The 22,430-nt window shown below is 36.9% G+C and overlaps 1 protein-coding gene across 2 annotated transcripts in view; it reads right to left on the bottom strand.

The window, feature by feature from the left end:
* The window catches only part of kiaa0825 (KIAA0825 ortholog), a 180,615-nt gene that overhangs the window by 128,821 nt on the left and 29,364 nt on the right, over window positions 1-22,430 (bottom strand). For both annotated transcript variants that reach the window (XM_039662110.2, XM_089130120.1), the window contains exons 5-9: window positions 18,489-18,656; window positions 15,938-16,023; window positions 14,652-14,861; window positions 5,118-5,374; window positions 3,415-3,565 (exon numbers count right to left, since the gene is read on the bottom strand). In XM_039662110.2, coding sequence (XP_039518044.2) covers window positions 3,415-3,565; window positions 5,118-5,374; window positions 14,652-14,861; window positions 15,938-16,023; window positions 18,489-18,656 — 872 coding nt within the window. The remainder of the gene's footprint in view (window positions 1-3,414; window positions 3,566-5,117; window positions 5,375-14,651; window positions 14,862-15,937; window positions 16,024-18,488; window positions 18,657-22,430) is intronic.

Below are 22,430 nucleotides of genomic sequence, written 5' to 3'. Positions count from 1 at the left end.
TTTAATTGGATTTTATAGGATTTTCCTGTGCTCTCAATTTGACTTTCCATCCTGTTGGATTTTTGCAACTAACAAAAGTCAGTTCCATGACATCATCATTCAGGAAGTGATATCACTTTTTGGTGTGGGGAAAACAGCATAAACATGAACAAGTATAAACAACAGATTTGATGAATTATGTGATGAATTAGCTGGTTTGTCTCACTATAAAACAGAGGTTTTCAAACTTTTTAATGATGCCAAAGACCATCATGTATAATTATATCCTTACAACTATATATATATATATATGAAGAGTTCAGATGCAAAAGCCTCTAAGTGCCATTTGAAATTTTCTTCTAGAATGATCATTTTTATCAAGCTTGTATATTTAAGTTCAGTAATTTCACTTAAATGGCAATGAATATTACCTATTAATTGTCATTTAAGTGAAATTACTGAACTTAAATATACAAGCTTGATAAAAATGGTCATTTTAGAAGAAAATTTCAAATGGCACTTAGAGGCTTTTGCATCTGAACTCTTCATATATAACAGATTCAGATCCTTGATTCTGATTGGTCAATAGCTGTGCTTTAGTCATGATATTCTTATTGCTTACATTATATATGTGTTTGTATGTATAAATGCATTTGAAATGAATAAATAAAGTGTGATATAATAAAAACTACATGTTGTTTCCAAAATTAAATATCTGGATTCCAAATATTTAAAATAAATTGTATTTATTTTATAAGTTATATTAAATGTATTTGTAAATAAGTTGTAAATGTATTTGTCTAGCCACTATTAGAGAACTGTACAGTCCTAAAAATAAATGATTCTATTGTAATAATTTTATCAATTAAATTATGTAAATAAATGCATTTGTATAAACTTTTAAATTTGTGTTTAATATATTTATATGTCTTTTTAAAGCATTATGAAACAGAAATAATATCAAATTGCCGAAAAGTGTAAAAAAAAAAAAAAGTTAACATTTTTTAATCAATATGTTAAGTTCCGTGCAATTTCCCTGCTCTAAAACATTATTATCCTTCGATACAATGACAGAAATTGGTATAATTGTTTTAAAAATGTTAAAAAAGATTCGAAAATATAAAAAACGCATTTCAAATTGCCACATTTAGTGAGCTTCAGCTCTATATTTCCCTCCTATTAACTTCAATCATATTATGCAAAATCGTGTACTGTGTAAATAATCAAGATTTAATGAATAAAGTTTAAGTATGAAGCAATTTCTGCACTTTTAAAGAAATTATTTGCGAAACAATATTATTTTCAAAAAGCTACAGTGCGCAAATGTAGTGCATAACAGGAATAAGCTGACTGATCTAAAGGCTCAGACTTAAGTTGCTTGAGATGCTCTCAGAAATGTACAGTATGATACTTGCTCAACAGCTCTAATGAAGAAACAAGAAATGGAAACACAATTCAGAAAAATGATAAAAAGGACGAGAGTCTGGTTTCCTAAGAGGCTAATTACTTTCAGGCAAAGAGGAAGCAGCATTAAGAGTTCACAGTGTGACCAAAGAGAGATTATTAACAACCATGTACTACATCTCCTAATGAGAGCTGGGACGTGGTCCACCAGTGAGCCACGGCTAAGTCAGCCATAGAAAGGGACACACAGGGGCATGACCACACGTCCGGACCCAGGGATTTAGCGCTGGAGACTGGGCCTCTGGAAGCACTCGGGCCCTTTGGCATTTGCTCAGGAGGAAGTGAAAGGGAGGAGGGGGAAGAGTGGATACAGGTCAGCAGAGGCGCAGACTCACACCTGCACACAGCAGGCCAGTCTGCCCCACAGCCCCGCGACGGGCGGATGTGTGCGTACGCATCTGTGAGAGCACTTATGAGTGTGCCCGTATCTTAATGGAGGTAAGGTTAGGGCTACGGGAACGGCTAGACTCTTCGACACACAGATGGTTAGTCTAAAGCTGTCTCAGGGCAACACAAGCTCCACTGAAAATACTAGAGGAAGGGTCGTTATGAGAACTAGGCCTGAGAGCTTTACAGCTAGCATTATATTGTAGCTAGAGAATTTATATGTTTTTTATTATAAACTTTTGACCATGTTTAATATAAACATCAATACTTCTTAATCTGGTCTGAAAAGGCTTACAGGTTTGATTTGAATTTTAATGAACAATATTTATTTATTTGTTTTATTAACAATTTCAGTCAAATCAATTCGAAATGCTTACAGCAATAAGTAAAAATCTGGCTAAAAATAGTTAAGGGCTGTGTCAAAAACTGTTTTTCACTAAATAAACAAAATAATGTGTATACAGATATTTATTTAGTGTGTACGAATATTTGGTAACACTTATAACTACAATAAGGTCTCACTTTTTAACATGAATTTATTTATTAACTAAAAATTAACAATGAGAAATTCATTTGTTACAGTATTTATTAATCTTTGTTAATGTTAGTTAATAAAAATACAGCTGTTCATTGTTAACTAATGCTGACAAATACACGTTATTTTAATAATGTATTAGAAAATGTTGAAATTAACATTGTTCATTCTTAGTTCATGTTCGCTAAAGTAGTTAACTAATGTTACCTAATAAAACCTTGTTGTAAAATGTTTTTTTAATTTGCACAAATGTATCAATTAATTATCTACATAATGTTTTATATCTAAAACATTTTAGTAAGACAATTTCATGCAATTTAAATAAAAATAATAAAATTTGGATGATAATGCACACAAACTGTTGAATTAAATTTTTGATTAAATATATTGATTAAAATGGAGTGTTTTGTCTGATTCTTACAAATGAATCAAGCTAAAAAGCTCCAAAAGCATTCCGAAATAATCCTCGAGTGACAAAACAAATAGACTTAAATAAAATAATTATATAAAATAATATAAAAAAATAGGATTTTAAAAGTATTCCAACCCATTCCCACCATATATATATATAAAAAAATAATGTTCTTTTCTATTCTGGTTCTATAAAATTGGTCCGACCTGCTGAGACTGTAATTTGGTTACAAATCTGCACAACATTCAAGCATTTTTTTTTTTTTCTTCATAATACGAATATGTTGTTTTTTGGGTTTTTTAAGGCTCTTAAGTATGGCAGTCCTTGAGGTTGGATCAACTAAGGATTGAGGTTGGATCAACTAAATAGTCAAGGACAATGCACAAGAACAGCCAAGAGGGCGACTACTTGAGAATACAATAATACAATGTATAATTTATTGGCCAATGTCACTGCATTTCAACGTGATTATGCTGTTTGACTTCAACACAGCTTTATCCTTGAGCACACTTTAAAAGCACAGGATGTTTTGTCTTCCAATAACCTAACCCAACCCCAAAGAGAAGCCCTCAACAAGGCATCCACGTAACATGAACTATTATTAAAATATAGCCAGAAAAGCTACAACCATCTGTACCTCATAAAAAGGGTTGGGGTCACTCCAGTAGTGGCTCTCGGCATCCTGCAGTATACTAGTGGCGCACACATGGACGCAGTAGCTGGTCAGGTGATCGTTCAGGGCCGCCAACACATCCTGGCTTCTCTGAATGGGCAGCAGAGTTAGAGGCCTGGTGTTGGAGACATCAAAGACACAAGGCCTGGTTTAAAGCAAAAGCGGTGTAGTTTACAGGGTCAAAGAGCCACTAAGTGATTAATATCAGCAAATGGCTCTTATTATTACCCGTCAATCATTCAACACCTCCTAATTCCTCCCCTTATGTTTTCTCACTCCCCTTCTTTAAGAATAAGGCCACACATATGGTCTGATACCCCTTTCTGTCGCTCTCACTCTCTTTCTGTTGCTCATTCTCGCCTATAACCTTACAAACACATAGGTGAATAGTTCTGTCAGAGCCCACCAGCTCACGTACGTCTCACTCCGGTTCTTTACAATCCAATTACAGCATTTTAGTAAATCTGACATCCGCCTGACAGGCTGTCTGGCCAGGAAAACCTAGGCTTGACAAAGTGCACTATAAACCGGTGAACTTTAGCAGTGCTCACCCTCTCCAAACACTTTTCATTTTATGTACAAATGCACAGGTCAAACCCGAGCTGAGTTTTTTTAATATAGCCTACCTATCATCCATGGAGAGATCTGGAGTTATTTATGAAATCAGGGCTACCACAATATAGAGGATCAGACTTCACTGTCATTCCTCACACCACATCCACTACAGAAATACGGTACAGCTTCTACACTTGATAAATGTATACTTGGGCCAAACATTAAGATCTTAATCAGGTATTTATGCATTTGAAATGCAAATACATGCAAATTTCGAAATGTTACGAATCTAGACTAATATTCTGGCTATTTGTTTTCTCGTTGTTTTTGTATTAAGCATAAACATACTACATTTCACTATATTTTCTTAAAAATGGAAATAAGAAAAATTAAATTCATAATATATTCAAAAGCAAAGTGAATACAAATAATGTATATTCTCTATTGTAATCTTGTTTTAAATATATTTATGTAGTGACAAAACAAAACAACACAAAACAAAACAGTTACAATAATGATCTATTTTTTTCCCTTAATCTTACCATTAAAATGAATTTCATTGGATTAGCTCAACACATTATTAAAGTGTACATTAGCACTACCCTTGTTAGTCGAAAGTCTGGGGTCAGTAAGTTTTTTTAAGAGGTATCTTATGTTCAGCAAGGCTGCATTTATTTGATCAAAAATACTATTTGTGAAATAATATTACAACTCAAAATTGCTTTTTTTGTTTTTTTAGTTCTAGATTAATATATTTTAAAATGTAATTTATTCATGTGATGGCATAGCTGAATTTTCAGCATTGTTTAAGAGTCACATGATCCTTTAGAAATCTGCTGATTTATTAGTGTTTAAGAATCATTTCTTTATCAATGTTTATTGTTGAATTGCTGTGTACTATTTTTGTGTGAACGTTTTTCTGGATTATTTGATTAATTCAAAGTTCAAAAGAGTATTTATTTGAGATATAAATGTGTTGAGACTTTATAAATGACTTTACTGTCACCTTTGATCAATTTGAACTGAATACGTCCTTGCTACATATTAATCAGTTAAAAAAAAAAAAATACAATCGACAAACAGGAGTGCTTTAATAAATGTGTTCAACTCACATGTCTCCGAGCTTGCTTTCATAGTGAGTGAGTGTCTGGTGAATGTAGTGACTGGAGGCCATCAGAATAGGCAGGTTCTTGAGGGGAGCCGAGGCCGGCACTTCCCCTTGCCTTTCCTCTATCCTCGTCAGTAGGAGAGAAGTCACACGGCCACACACCTCCACGTAACTAGAGCACACGGGCCGCAGGGTGTCCTCTCTAAACGCCACAGCCAGAGGGAGAAAAGCATCCATCTGCTCCACAATGTCTGCACAGAACTGGAAACACAATGAATATGTGAAACCTTTTTTAAAGGTTTTTCTAATAATACTATATGATCACTAGATAATCGATACTTAAGCCTTAAAGGCAGAATATGTATGATTTTTGGATTAAAATATCCAAAAACCACATATTCTGTTGATTTGGGTGGTAAAAGTACTCAAAAATACTAAATAAATAAAATATTACCTAAATAAAAAATTACTCCTGTAAAAGTAGAAAGTCCTCCATTCAAACTTGAGTAAAAGTACAAAAGTATCCAATTTAAAACGTACTTAAGTACTGAAAGTAAAAAGTAAATATTCAAATTAACTGTAAATATTAATAACTAAGTAGATGAATTGTTTTGGGAGTGATATGCAATGTTTTATTCGAAAAAAAATGATAAGATTAGAGACGAGATAGAGATAAGATTAGCACGTTTCAATATGAAATTACTTGGTGGCTAACAATAACATTAAAGCAACACTAAGAACTTTTCCTCTGCAGTCCCCCTACAGGTTGTTAAGCGGCATAGTTCCTTACCACTGTCTTAAATAATTTAGCCTACCGCAGCCTACTGTCGCACTCTGTTTATCCACTGTTTATCCAGCACTGGTTTTAGAGTAAACGTTGTCCAATTGTAATGCTTGCCGTAAAGTCAAATTTGTAGTTTTCTCATGTCTCTTTCAAACTATAGAAACGCGACCCAGTCTGGCAAACTTATATAATGTGTTTCTAGCACATATAGGACCACAAAGCGAAGGCAGAAGTGCCTTTCACCCTGTTACGACTTGAAGTATTTTTACTCCATTACTTACCACCACTGCTTGTGCATTAACATCATCTCAAATGTTTCCAACAATGTTTAAATCCAGAGAAATCAGATATTTTAAACACTGTGATTACCTGTCAATTGTGTCATATCCGCATTACCCTCGATTTATGGTTTAACTTCGGTAGAAACCATGGAAACACCAAAGACGCTTCAATATATTATGGGTTTTTTTGACAGGTGAGTAACTGTTTGGATACCTTTATTGACAGAAAACTAACCATAGTTGTATAGCTCAACACAGCTAGTCTTGTTTTTCGAATCCTTTGTTTTCTTGATTTACTGCCGCAAGTAAAATTACCTTCTCAAGTGGCTAACAGCAAAATCAAAAAGAGCTTTATTAACAGCAATCACACAAAGTTTTCAAATTAATTGTATGCCATTTAGAAACACAAGTCATCCAGCTTTTATTAATTTGACATTATAATATGATTATAATATGAAGTGTCTTATACCAGTCTCCGAACACACACAGAGACATTATAATAACATAACATAACATTCAGGATGCTCAAATGTCTATTTACTACGATTGTTTTGCTGCATTAGCCCTCAATTTTATTTCGTCAAATAAAGTGACCTATATGAGTATTTCAGCACTTGTTTGTGAAACGGTTGTTTCATTAGAATGAAATAAGATAATGTGAATTTAAGCAGAGCCGGACAGTAACGAAGTACATTTACTTGAGCACAGTTTTGAGGGATCTGTACTTAACTCGAGTATCCTTTTTGGGGAGTAGTCATGACTTCACTCAAGTAAATTTGAGAGGGAAATATTGTACTTTTTACTCCGCTACATTTCTATCCATAACCGTGAGTAGCCGTTACTACTTCTAAAAAAAAATCTCAGAAACCCTCAATTTGTTGTTTCCCTCTCAAACGTGATTGGATTGTGCTGGCACCACTGATTGGGACAGCCTATCAGCAATCACCTTCAGCTTTCCGCCAAAGTCAACTCAATGGTCAGATTTAGATAAGAGACGAAACCATGGACGAAACAATGGATGGAGACGCAGCAGGTCCATCCCGGGAATGTGCGAACCTGTGGTCCCACCTCGCCAGACTATTTCAATTTTCTGAATTTTCTGAAATGTTAAATAAAGCGACATGGTAAAAAGATGCAAATGACCTGATTTTACTCTCATTTCCTTTTACATTCTCCAAGGTAATAACATTAACATTTTTCATAACTCCATGTAGGACGTTTCTGTACATAAATGTAAGCACTGTGTCAGTAGTAATTCAGGTCCCACTTTATATTAAGTGGCCCTAATACCTGTGAACTTACATGGTTAGTACAACTCTGTAATAACAGTGTACTTACACGGTAACTCCTCAGGAAGTGTCTACTTAATATAAAGTGTAAAAGGGCCATAACTTACAGTGTAATATACAAAACCCAAAGCTGTGTGCAACACTCTATTAACAGTGTTACATGGTAACTCCTCAGTAACTCTGCACTTGATACAAAGTGTAAAACGGGGGCACAATAAACGGCCATAACTTACTGTGTATTATACAAAACCCAAACCTCTGTACAACACTGTATTAACAGTCTACTCACGTTGTAACTCCTCAGGAATGGTCCACTTGATGCAGTGTAAAACGGCTTCAACTTAACGAGTAATATTAAAAAAAAAAAAAAACCTCTGTGCAACACTGTATTAACAGTGTTACATGGTAACTCCTCAGTAACTCTGCACTTGATACAATGTGTGAAACGGCCACAACTTACAGAATCATCATGATTTCAATGGAGTGTCAGTGCCTATTGAAGACTGTGTGGAAGTGGAAGAACGTGTGTAAATACATTGTTGTTACAAAATGTACTTACATAATGCCTGTTACACATGTGTACTTACTGTAGTGAAAAAAAATGTTGTTACTAATGTCCTGTTACACATTTGTACTTACCCATACCTTTCAGTGAGTTATTTCATATGTGTAGTTACACACATATTACAGCTGTAAATACTATGTACCAATGTGTATTTACACTGTACTTACATACTAAGTACATATCTAGTAACCATGTAAGTTCACAGGTATTAGGGCCACTTAATATAAAGTGGGACCCTTCTACTTAAGTAGACATCTGACTCTAGTACTTTTACTTGAACTTGAGTAAAATGTACCAAGGGGTCTCTGTACATTTATTCAAGTAATAAAGCATTTAACTTATCAAATGTAACTGTAACGAAGTGCGGAGGAGGAGGCAAATGTGAATGAGCGGCAGCGGCCGACCGCAGCATATAAGCATAATAAAAACAGCAATGTAAAATGTCTCTGCCCTACCCTGCCCTGGTTCATTCCAGTCACATTAATAAAACTTTAACACATTAGCTCATCCATGAACATGAGTCCCATCAGATTGCTTTCTCTCGGCTGTGGAGGTGAAGATGACAACTCCCATGATTCCAAACTCATTCAAAGCGTCATCAGGCTATGCCCTCGTAATTGTTTTGAATAATTTGTTCTTTTTTTCACCTCTAGTGGTGAAACTTACATACTGTGCCTTTAATGTGTCCCCCACATCACAACCCAATTATTTTGCCCCTGCAAAATTCCCCATTATTAAAGACAATGAATAAAACATAATCATGTGTATAATTAATTAATCAATTTGTTTTATTATTTTATTTTGCCTGCAAATCAACCGGACAGTTTTGACAGGAAATAATAAGTGAAAGAGAGCGGTTGTCTTAGGAAATGACACAACACAACATATTGAAATACATAAACAACCTGACAGCCTTCGACACTGACAGATTCATTTTTTTAACACTTAAGAACCTGTTTGGAGAAACTATACTGTTATCCACACTAGACAGTGCTTCTTTACCATCGTGACCATTCAGTTGAATTATTTGTAGATAGTTATTGTGGGAAAAAAAAAAAAAACTTTTATGTACTTCATCCTGTCCCTCTTAAACCTGACAAAAAAAAAAAAAAAAAAAAAAAACATTCAGTGCTATGCACTAAGAATTTCCTTATCGTACTACACTCAAACTTCCCTTTTTGAAGACCGAAATTGCATTTCAGCAGCTCACACAACTCTACCATATGCGAACCAACTAGCATTTATTGCAGTAGAATAACCGGATCATCCATGCCGATATGACTGTGAGAGACATTCAGGGCCATTTTCGAATTCAAATACCTGTAGTTCCCCTCCTGTGGAGCCTGGGGAAAGCAGCGCCACTTATCTCATTTTTCCACATTTGTCCTGCAGGAAACAGGGAATCGGCAATGGTATTTTCTCTTCAAAATTACGAAAGTGTGTGTGCCTGTTACATCTGCCTTGCATTGCCTAGGGAGACACCCTGCTTGAAAGAAAGACCCCTCAGGGTTATTGCCAAAAAGAGGCAGAACATACACCAAACTTCCTCCACCCATATTTCTCCAACACTTGACAAATGAAGACATCATTGTGGATCTATCCCCATCTAGCGCTTCCATTCATCCCTTTCTCCATCTCTCCTTCCAGCCGCACGTTTAATGCAGATCAGCAGTTACGGCAGCGGATCGGGCCGTGCCGAAGAGCCAGACTGTCGAATTTATATACCTATAGAAATGAGTTACGGTGGCGGGCTATTCGAGAGCAGTAAAATACACGTGTGCGTTGTATATATCTCCCTCCACTCCACCCTTTCCCCCTTCCACAGGGAGTTACCGTGTCCCAAGGCCTCTGCGAACATAGAGGAAAAAAACCCAGCACATGTTAAAAGGAAACTTTTTCCAATAGCAGGTCTATCAATCAAGCATGGACAGGCAAGAGAGAGAGGTGACTTCATACTTCTCCACTAAACTTCAGCATCTGCATTATTACACAGCCAGCCGTTCCTCTGTTCAGACACAACAGATGCAGCACGCTGCAGTTATCACCATAACAACATTTTAGTAGCAATATGTGAGATTTCACTATTCACAATACAAGCTTCAATATTGCAACAACAAAATACACTCCTTTCTTTAAAAAGTTAATTATAACAAATTATATTTATAAAAGTTTATGACTGTATTATTATACTGTAGCTATAATAGAATAATTGTTTTTTTTCTCCATTACTATTATAATGTTATAATAAACTATAATTATAAAACGTAATAAATGTAAATGCATGTAAAAACTAAGTAATTGAACAAATGGAAAGTCAGTAAAAGAAGCTTTTTATAATCAATGATAATGATAATTATAAAAGACAATTAATAATTAGTAATTTATTATTATATTATTAACTATAATATTATAATTACTTTTAATATTTGTATCATTACTTAATTTGAATCATTTAATTATTTTAATAATAAAATAACTATAAATATTAAATAAAAAAAATAAAATGATGGTATGCTGCAAGTATCTATTAATTAGATATTGCTGACAAATAAAAAGTGCCAGACAAACAAGACTAAAGATCTCAAAAATTAAATAAACTGTCCGCACACTTAAATCATTTAAGCAAATCTAATCACCAAGCTTTCGGTCAAAAGATCATCCTCAGGGTATACAGACAATAAATGTAACCATCAATTTAATTGTGTTCAAAACACATCACGGCAATCGACAGTGATTACCAACACCTGTGAAACCCAGGTAGGAGAGTTGTAGTCCAACAGTGGGAGTTGTCGTTTTTCTTTAACCTACCCAATATACTGAGTTGTCTAGATAATTTACACATTTACTCCCCATAGTGAAAATCCCCAATGCAAGAAACAAACATAAATACACATATACAAAAATACACACACACACAGTATATATGCATAGTGCTACTAGTGCTGCTTTCAACATCCCTAAAGCGCCCTAAGAGACCCGCCAAACCGGAAGCCCCTAAAGGCTTGGCAGGTCTTGAAACAATCGGCCGATCGGACAGCGAGTCGAAAACAGAGTGTTGTTATTATAAGCTTAGTGGGAAGTAAGAGAGAGATGTGGGCGAGAATGCAAAGATTCGCCCCAATCCAAGGTGATGAGCACCCGAGAGGTGTCGGTGAGATTTATGGCTTTCTAAAGCCTGCTGCTCCGGTTCGGAGAACCCTTAACTAGAGCAGATCAAAGATATGGATTCCAACAGGACAGCCACCACAAGGTTATTTCTCAGCAAAGCTTTAAAACATTTAAGAGCTCAACTCTGCAGCAGGCTTCTTACACCTCTGAACAGTGCTAAATCCTTCTCCTCACACAGGGTTAAGGACGATCGTCAACGCGAGGTGGTCAATAGCTGGATCGCGGTTTCAGGTTGATAAATGGTTTGCTGAAATATTATGCAGACGGGAGGTCCGGCGACTCTAAGAGTTCGAAACAAAGCATGAATGTATGAATATGAATGGGTGAAGTATCGATCTCCGTAATCCATCTGGACTGACTACGTTCTGGCTAAGTCAGGTCTGGGCTAGCATAACGCTGCCTACTTATGGGCCGCGGTGACACGTGTCAAAAAGAAGGGGTTCTCAGACACTCAGGGTAGCAGAGAATGCAAATAAATGCACATGCTAACCTTTGAGATGAGGGCTGCTCATTCTGAAGCACTGACCTACACGTAAATGTGTCGTACAGGTTTTGAGTGTGAACAAATTTTGACACTTGTTAGTGATGTGGTTCCAGGGGTGTCGGCAGCATCAATAAAATGGTATGGAAATCAGACATGAACGCTGACTTTTTAAACTTCATGAGCTGAGGCCATGTTGTGCACAAGCATCTTTTTTTATGTTCGACAAAGGTTTAAAAGCAGCTTTGCATGCAGAAATGTGAAAACACTCTAAAGGAATTTACCATATTTTCCAGAAAATTCATATTATTTCCAGAAAATAAGTTTGAAGCTAATAGCATTATGTAAGTCGCTTTGGAATATGAGTCACAGCATGTTTCAGATGACTAAAAAAAATGCAAGTCCAGAAAATATGGTACTTGTACATGTATTACAAAATTGAGGGTTGGTAAGAATCTTAAATGTGGTTGAAAGTCTCTTATGCTCACCAAGACGAAAAAAAATTAATATTGTGAAATTATTATTTATAATTAATATTATATTATTACAATCTAAAATGACTTTCAGCATCATTACTCCATTCTTCAGAGCCACACAATAATTCAGAAATGATTTTATAATATGCTGGTTTGCTGCTCAAGAAACATTTCTTATTATTAACAATGTTGGAAACAGTTGTGCTGCTTAAAGTGTGAGTTCACCCAAAAATTAAAAATTGATTTACTCACCCTGAAGCCATACTAGGTGTATATGACATTCTTCATTCAGACAAATTCAATCAGAGTTATATCAAAAAATGTCCTGGCTCTTCCAAGCTTCATGCATCGTCAAGTGTTACTCTTTTGGTGTAAGTCGACTTGTGTAGGCCGTCTGCCAGAGGCTAATTATTTTAGTCGATAAAGTTCTAAATATGGATATTATTTCTTACACTAATGCATCACATCACTTCAGAAGGCCTTTATTAACCCCCCACAGTCGTGAGAAGCACTTTTATGATGGATGGATGCACTTTTATGGACCTCAAAACAGAAATGGCCATTCACTGCCATTATAAAACATGGAAGAGCCAGGACATTTATTTTTTTTTTAATATAAATCTGATTGTATTCGTCTAAAATAAGAATGTCAAATAAACTTAGGATGACTTGAGGGTGAGCAAATCATGGGGTAATTTTCATTTTAGGGTGAACTATCCCTTTAACATTTTTGTGGAAACCGTGATACATTTTTTCACCCCCAGGAATCTTTGATGAATAGAAAGTTCTAAAGAATTTCAATGTATAATCTAAAATCAAAATCTGTGTGTGTTTTAATCATATAAGTCCCGTTAAAAAAATATGACTTTTGTCTGGTGTGGACATGAAAAAAAATACACCTGCATCCTATCCAAGCTCAGAGGCCATCCTTTGGGGCTGTGATGGCTCATCAATCTGCCTGAGCTGCAGCGAGTGGAGCTCGTCTCAGACGGGGACCTCCGTGATGAGGGATAAAATGAGGCAAGACACTGGACCACAGAGCAAACTCACAGGACCAGAGAGGCTTCTGGAGCCACAGAGCCAGACATGTCATGTCACTGTGAACCACTGGAGTATTTCAAAAGAGACTGGAAAGGTAAGGAAATATTCACAAATACCTTCCTCTATAGCTCTGTTTCAAAACCTAGTGAGCTGCCCTGATCCATACAGCCAACAAGCTTTCTTGTTCATTAGAGACTACTTGGAATACTCTACAGTTATGTGCAGAAACTCGGTGCACCGCATGTGTAGTGCTCAGTTGCTAATGATTCTATCATAAGGATATAAACAAGTCATTACCTAACTATATTTTGAGTATACTATCATTCAAAAGTTTGGGGTCAGACATTTTTTTTTTTTTCAAGCACTTAATACTTTGTTTTAGGCAGGAAGCATTAGGGTATCTATCACTAAGCAAACATACACACAGATTTGTTTGTAAAAACTGCGTACAAACATTTTCATGAACAAATGATGATTCACCAAAAACGTTCGTACAAAAATTATACTAAATATACGCAACTGAAACCATGCATACACAAAAAGCACTTACACTGTGCGGCCTTTTCACAATAATTCTTAGTTACACCCTCGTGGACTTTTAGTTTGTGTCCCTCAGTCACATGTTTGTTTTCAGTTTCCCGCCACTTGTTTGTCCCATTGCATTCTAGTTTGTTTCAATGGTTACTCATCGGTTCCCTCGTTTGTATCACCTGTGTTAATCCATTTGCTATGTTTTAGTTCTCATTTCCCAGATAGCAAACTGACATTGAATCAACGTGGAAACATGACATCGAAACAACGTTGATCTGGCATTGTTTTGCTTATCGAATTAACGTTGAATCAACGTCAGACGCGCCATTCTTCAAAACTAACGGAAAATCAACTTAAAATCAACATCGTTTCAACGTTAGGAAAGCAAACCAATTGCGTCGGTTTTCAGTTAGTTTTGAAGAATGGCACATCTGACATTGGTTCAACGTTAATTCGATGAGCAAAACAATGCCAGATCAACGTTGTTTCGAAGTCATGAGAAACGTCGTTTCCACGTTGATTCAATGTCAGTTTGCTATCTGGGTTCCTACATTACATTGCATTAATTATATCACAACACTGTTGAATGCTTGAATCTGAATGGTTGACGAACGCTCTAAGGTGTGCAATTATTTTCAGAGAAACGCACGGCTACCACATTGCACTTCGCCAAATGATATCAGTTATTTCAAAGGTACAGCCTACAACAGAAAAAAACCCCACAACAACACTGACCAAACAAATACATATAGTAAACAACAGGACAAAAACAACAATTTCACAAAGTTCTGTTTTATGATGTATGGAAAGTACATAGTCTTTCTCCCGTGCTCTCTCAGACTTGTGTGTCTGTGTGTGTGTGTGTGGGGAGGTGCGTGTGTGTATGATTCTTCATTTACTATTTAAATTACTATTAAGTTACCTTCGCCACCATCTTGGGAGAGTCTCTCTCTGGATCGTGTCTGTGGTCAACAGGGGTTATGGAGATGTTAGCAGAGCTCGATGCATGTGCGGCTTCCTCCTGCTCCAGATTCTTATTGCACACGTCATCCAAAACCACCTTCACACAGTGAGCCATCTGAGGAATGAGGTCTCTAAATGTAGCCCTCCACCCAAACTCAAGAGACACCACCTAAACACACACACACACACAAATACACAAATACCATGCAAAATCTGGTCAGACTGGAATATACTGTATTTCAATGGTTGCAAAACAAAACATGCATTTAAAGGGTTAGTTCACCAAAAAATGAAAATTCTGTCAGTATTTACTCACCCTCATGTTGTTCCAACCCCGTAAGACCTTCGTTCATCTTCGGAATACAAATAAAGATATTTTTGATGAAATCTGAGAGATGGATCACTCCTCCATACTAGTCCATAGGCTTAGGGATTGAAACTTGCCGGCCTCGAAAAGTTATTAAAGACATCGTTAAAATAGTCCAAGTGACTACAGTGGCTCAATCTTAACATTAACAATCGATGAGAACACTTTTTGTGAGCAAAAACGAACAAAAATAATGACTTTTTTTCAACTATTCACTTCCTTCTCTATATGCGCCTCTAGTCAGTTAACGTAGTGTGATAGCGTAGAGCTACGTCACACGTAGGCTCACTATTTGCCGGCGCTGGTCATGAAAAGTTGAAATAAAGTCGTTATTTTTGTTGTTTTTTACGCACAAAAAGTGTTGATAAACTTAAGATTGAGCCACTGTAGTCACTTGGACTATTTTAATGATGTCTTTAATCACTTTTCGAGGCCAGCAAGTTTCAATCCCTCAAGAAGCCTATGGACTAGTATGAAGGAGTGGTCCAGCTCTCAGATTTAATCAAAAATATCTTAATTCGTGTTCTGAAGATGAACGAAGGTCTTACAGGGTTGGAACAACATGAGGGTGAGTAAATACTGACATAATTTTCATTTTTGGGTGAACCCTTTAAGGATATAATGTAGAGTTCTGCTTGCCAATGCAAAATTCACCAACTCAATAATATGGTGTTCTCCCCAGGGTGTTCTTAGAGATTTTAGGTTGTTTTTTTTTAAACCCTTAACCTCACGCAAGAGCAATATATATGTTGATTACAATGAAAACACACTCACTAAAGTTCTATATTGGAGGGTTGTTTCAAAAATCATAATGGTGCAATTAAAAATAGTATTACAGTATTTGCACCAGAAGTGAATAAATAAGGGATGTGTATCACCTCTGTGCTTTGCAGAACAAGATCAGTAGCGGCTTTGTCTTCTGCTGTCGTCACCTCCATATCATCCCTGACCTTCTTCAGGACCCCTGCAAGGAAAAAGCAAAAAACACTCACAATGCATCCACAGTAAACTGTCACTGCAGCTTTACGAAAGGAAGTGAGCTCCAAATCCTCTAATTTCCAGCTCATTAAAACATTTCACGCAGGAACATCTCATATGTTCCGTCAGCATATGCATTCACGCTTTACATGGTGCCTTTGGAAAAGAAGTCAATGTGTGGGGTGCCAGGGTCAGGCCAGGCCAACATATTAAACTCCTCTGCGCAGTGACGACCTACAAACAACAACGTGATTCACCCAATAAAGCGGGGGGAAAAACTAAAAAGCGGACGCAGTAATTGCAACAGTAAGCTTTGTTAAATTCAGAGGCTTTGGAGTTGATTTGAACCCCCGATAGCTATGGCCGTATCTGGGCTAATCCATGGAAGGGTTAGAGGGAGGATAAGTGTGTGTGTGTGTGTGTGTGTGTATGCTTGTTGTGGGCAAATTAAAAGTGCATGCATCAAGGCCGCATTTTTCTAATCAGACGCTTCGGAAGTGAGACCTCGGGCGAGGCAATTTAGTTGAAGAAGAGAGAGAGCCGAGCCAGGCGAAGGAGGAGGGAAGCAGCCAGCATGTCACTTTTTGACCTTTAAGCCCATCTGATGAATTTCTGGTAATTAAGTCGTTTGATTGGCTGAATTAATGATTTGGATAACTGCCCTTTAAAGGCTGTTTACTTCTCAGTAAATCTAGCCCTTTTCTACTTGTCCTGTTTTTTAATGTAACCTTTACAGAAATTACTATACGCACCAGTCACTTTCATAGCAAAAAAAAAAAAAAAAAAAAATTAAATGAAAAGAAATTTCCGGCCTCCTCAATTTGTGCTTGTAGAAGTGTTTCTATATGCGAAAACAAAACACACACACATACGGAACAGTAAAACAATGCTGTAAAGAAAGGCGAGAAAACTCTCATTAAAATAAAGCATATGTATACAAGGTACTGCTACAGGCCAGCAGTCTGGTCTCATAAGCTGCCTGTAGAGATGTTGCTATTATACGCAGGAATTGGAGGCTTGTCGTATTTAAAGGCTCCGTCGAGCACAATATAGCTGGAGGTTTTCCGCTCCCATGGTGACAAATCATTTCACATGTCAGATTTGCAGGAGACTGTTGTCAGAAATCTTGATCGGCTGCCATTTATTTACACTATGGTGATATTCATCGGGGAAAAAACAACAACCATATATCTTGTTGACTGGCATATATCACATTCAGTCTGAGAGCAACATAAAACAGTTATCTGAATATGTTTTCACAGTTGCTGCAGGGGGACATTTGCTTACTATGGGTGTTTCGTTGATTGAGAGATCAGAAACTATGATATTTAAAGGGGTAGATCACCCAAACATGAAAAGTCTGTTATAATTTACTCACCCTCATTTTATTTCAAGGCTTACTTTCTTCTGTGGAACACAAAAGAAAATGTATTGAAGAACTTTTTTTTTATCCAATCAATTGCTTTTGAATATATACTACCGTTCAAAAGTAGTCTCTTATGCAGAACAAGGCTGCATTTATTTGATCAAGAATACAGTAAAAATAGTAATATTGTGAAAAATTATTACAATATTTATTACACTCAAAACAATGCTAGGTTGTTTGAACCCAAATTTAGGTCAAATATGGACAAACCCAAATGTTGGGTTAAAAATGCAATTAAAAATTGGAAATTAAATTTTGAACTCAAATTTGGGTAAAATATGGACAAACCAAAATGTTTGGGTATTTTACACAAATTTGGGTTCAAAAATTAATTTCAAATTTTAACCCAACTTCAACTTTCATTTTCAACTGTAAATTTTTAATCGCATTTTTAACACAACATCTTTTTTCATATTTGACCCAAATTTGGGTTGAAACAACCCAGCATTTTTTAGAGTGATATGGGCATATTTATTCCTGTGCTGGCAACTATGAATTTTCAGCATAATTACTCCAGTGTCACATGATCCTTCATAAATCATTGTAATATGCTGATTTGTAGCTGTATTAGATTTAATATATATGTATTATTGTTTATTATTATACAGTTTGATGCTTAACATTTTTGTGGAAACCGTGATAAATTTTTTATTTTTCAGGATTCTTTGATGAAAACCAAAAAAGAATAGTATTTATTTGAAATATAAATCTGTTATAAATGTCTTTACTGTCACTTTTGATCAATTTGCTGAATAAGTAGGCCTACTTATTCACTTAAAAAAAAAAATTCTAACTGAGTCCCCAAATATTGTGCGGGAACAGTGCTTCAAAACAACAACTTCATTATAGACATTTTAACAATATCTTCTCAAAAGGACGTCATTCAGGTTTTGAATGACATTACGGTGAGTAAATGATGACAGAATTTTCCCTATTAAATCAGGATTGCTGACCTGCAACGGATGGATTTGACTCTAGTTCGCATTTGGATGTGGTAATGTTTAGCGATGGTTGTTAAAGTGTACCTTTGACACTGCAGACTGATTCTCCAGCGCAGTTAAGGAAACCCAGATGGGTTGCCAGGTCCTCCACAGTATGTTCCAGCTCCAGTAAGGTGGAGGTCAGCTGGGTCAGGCACCTGAGCTGATGGGAGGTGAGGCAGAAGTTTCGTCCTCTTCGGGGAAGATCTGGAGCTGTAAACGGACAAAACAAAGAGTTAGTCATGCACAAAACAGCGTATTTTGTGTTGCGGTTATTTGGTGGAGCTTTTCAACCTCATTCGTTCTCTTTAGTCCTCCCATCTTAGTCAATCACAAACTTTAAGAAGTAGTTGAACTCTTTTGTGAGCACTTAACTAAAACGCAACCATATACCAAAAAAAATGTACACTTCTACACAACTCTGGTTTACTCTTAAAGGGTCATTCCACCTCTGGAAAGATGAATGTGTATTTAAAATGGGAAATTTATGTACTAGAAATGTGAAATTATTTCTAGACTGGGAAAAGCCAGAAAATGTATTTTTGGCTTATGTGGATAAAAGACAACAACTCCCAGAATGCACTTGCTTCACTGCCGTAGGAGGCCACGCCTACAGAGCGCAGTACTTAAACAACAGTCTAAGCTAATGATACTAGTGAGTCTCTGTGATGAGTCTGCCCGAAAATGTGTTTCGAGATCGCCCAAAATGTCCAGGATTTGGAGAATAGAGAATTGAACGGTCGCCATTCATCATGTTTACTGTGGCGAGCAGGACGAGGCTAGGGCCATGTGGAGAACGACGCGAGGCTGGTGGCATGATTACTGATGAGCGACAGCTGTGAGACGTAAGTTACCGGTCTCGTATCTCTCACGGAGGAGCGGGAATTTTCTTAGCAATGTTAAAACGCACATCAACCGATCACTTTAGCGTTCATGTAAACACGACATTCAGATTCACCAATCAGAATGAATTCAGTTAGATTGAAACAAAAGCTGTAACTTACATGTAAACAATGCATGACGACTGCAGAAAAGCAAAAGCTGAATCCCGAACATCGACAGCCGGACATGTCCGGGAAAAAGAGGACGGTAACCCCTAAAGTTACTACTCGGCAGAGCCTGCTTGCTTAGCTTCCAAAAAAGATGGCTGACACTATGTGTAATCCCAATCCTCCATAATGCATCCATCGGCATATTCAGTACCTTCGTCCATATTTTCAAAAAGTTTCTGCCGGTGAAATCAAAAGCACTGGCACTGATCTGTGATAGGTGTGTTAGCGCATTAGGCCCAACCCCCTATGGGCGGGTTTGAAAGGGTGGGATCAGTGATGTAGTGGTGCCTGGAGAAGTGGGTATACTCTTAATTTATGCCCCCAATATTTTTTTAAGCGTCCCAGCAAAGGATGAACCCTGTGTTATAAACAGTGACATGTAAGACTACTAGTCTTGCATTAGTATTCAATATGCAAGACTATAGAATACAGTATAATGAATACAATAGAACACATAGAATCAGTAGTATTCTTGCATATCAGGGCCGCACATAGTTTTCTAAATACCCAGGTGCCAGGTCCCATAAATTTTATTGTTAGGGGGGTTCGGGGGCATGTTCTCGGGGTTGACCCGAGCGTTGGGATTCGCGCTCACCTCGCGCTTCTATGAACAAAAATCCTGCATTCTTTGATTGGTCTCACGAACATTATGACATTGACGAGCAGGTGTTTGAGTGCTGAAGCAGATCAGATGAGAAGGTCAGTTATCGTCGCGATGGGAGAATCATTGCAGCAACAAATTAGAGTTAATATTACGGGTACAACTCTAACGGGGTGTTTTTTTTTATTCACGAAATTGGATTAGCAACTAAATGATGCGCATCAGAGGGGATTTAGAAGTGGGTATACGCAATGCCGACTGAAAAGGAAGTGGGTATACGCCGTATACCTGCGTATACCCTGCACTACACCACTGGGTGGGATCTAGTGCTTGTAGTCTTTAGAGAAATCCCTCATCTTACACTTCCTCCTACAATGACGTAAAATGGCGATTTTTGCATCATTGTAGGAGGAAGTGAAAAAGGTAAATAGCCAATTTCTATCGCCTCAGGGGAAAATGAGAGAGTGTTACACGACCATTCAATAGTATAACTGGGTTTCTAACAATGGAAAGCTTAATACCAATGGGTGGAGTGTCCCTTTAAAACATGGCATTGTGCTAATTTTAAATGTTGTTGTTTCTTGTATGATGATGCTACTCATTTGAAAGTTACTATGGATACAAGCTCTTGCTAAATGATTAAATGCAAATACATGTAAACTACTTTAACTTCTTCAGTCAAATGGCTAAAAGAAAAAGACCATACTTCTCAACAAGCTTCAGCAGCTACTTTTTAAAGATGAACTGGGTGGCTGGCTATGTTAGTCCACCAGCTTGACCAGCACCAAACCAGCATAAAAGAGTGAAGGATTGTGCATATCCTGTATTTAGTTTGTACAAGTCAGATGCAAATAACAGATGCAGATCTTCTTTTTTAACATGTGCAGAACTATAGGGACATATTTATCAAATGAATCCATCTGTAGAATCTCATTTGATGGGTTCCTCTCTGGAGATTCCAAATGTGAAGGTTTGTCATACAGACAAGAAGCTTGAAATGTAAGCACATCAACGTCAGTCCAGAAATGTTACACTACACAACAGCCTTCAATGAATTCTCTAAACCAGTCCATTTCACACATTTAGGAGTCTTTCAAAATAATCTGCCCATTGGTGAACCATCTAGCAACTATAGGCCGGAATATAATACTTTTACTCAGCAAGGATGCATTAAATTGATCAAAAAAAAAATATTCCATTTCAAATAAATTATGTTCTTTTGAGCTTTCTATTCATCCAAAAATTCTGGAAAAAAAAATGTCACAGGTTCCACAAAAATATCAAGCAGCACAATTGTTTTTAACATCCACAATAATTAAATCTTGAGCACCAAATCAGCATAAGAATGGGCCTGTTTACACCTGGTTTCTACTGATCGGATAGCTCTGATTTGTTAAAATGGTTCCATCTACACTCTGCCACATAAATGTGTCTCTGCAAAATGAATAAAAATACGATCTTTACTTTCCTCGCTATATGCAAATTTAACAGAGTTCACGTCAACGAAAGCAACATTGTTTTTATCATCAGCTCATTTCAAGATCAAAGAACGCAATATGAGAAAAGGCGGAATTTGATGATTGCGTGTTGAGCTTCTGCGACTTATAACATGTCATAGCTGGCCTACTGTATAAGACACTCTCATATGTTTATTTAACCAGATGCATTTACAGTCTTACAGTTTCGTCTGGAATGCGTCTCAGACCACATCCTGAAGTGGCTTGACTGATCGGATAGTGTTTCGGAGGGCATTTTACACCTGGTCTTTTCACAATCGGATCATAGAAAATGCATGAAGTGACTAGGTGTAAACCAGAGCCCGTCTAACGGAGAGCCTTGGCACTTCCTATTAGCCCCGTTGTGTATCATCTTGGTTGCAGTTACATTAGAATTCCACTAGAGATGATTGCGGGCGAGCGCAGAATGAATGGGAGTCGATGGGGCTAAACGGCTAAAAGTGTCTCTTTCACCTCCTTGTCGTTAAATTAACATAGATTTTATTGTTGATTCCGCAAGTTCAATACAGATTATAGGCCAAAAGTCGAATGAACAAGTACTTATGTCCTTTTGATTTCTTACAGGTTAGGCTGTTGTTGGCCGGAACACGCTAGCATTCTGCTATTGTGTGACGTCATCACATTTTTGAACAGATTTTTAGAACAGATAAGTGAACTTAAAAATGCAATTTTCAGCTGAGTGTATTATCTTAGCCCTCCCTTTTGAATGCAACTTTCAAATTACTTGACAAAAAATTACATCCTGAGAAAAGTGGATTTATGGGAGTGAAACCCCATTGACTCCCATTCATTCTGCACTCGACCGCGAGCGCCCCCG

The sequence above is a fragment of the Pimephales promelas genome, chromosome 4, assembly GCF_988280905.1.
Source record: "Pimephales promelas chromosome 4, fPimPro1.hap1.1, whole genome shotgun sequence".
Classification (NCBI taxonomy): domain Eukaryota; kingdom Metazoa; phylum Chordata; class Actinopteri; order Cypriniformes; family Leuciscidae; genus Pimephales; species Pimephales promelas.
This window is presented reverse-complemented; position numbering and strand designations above follow the sequence as displayed.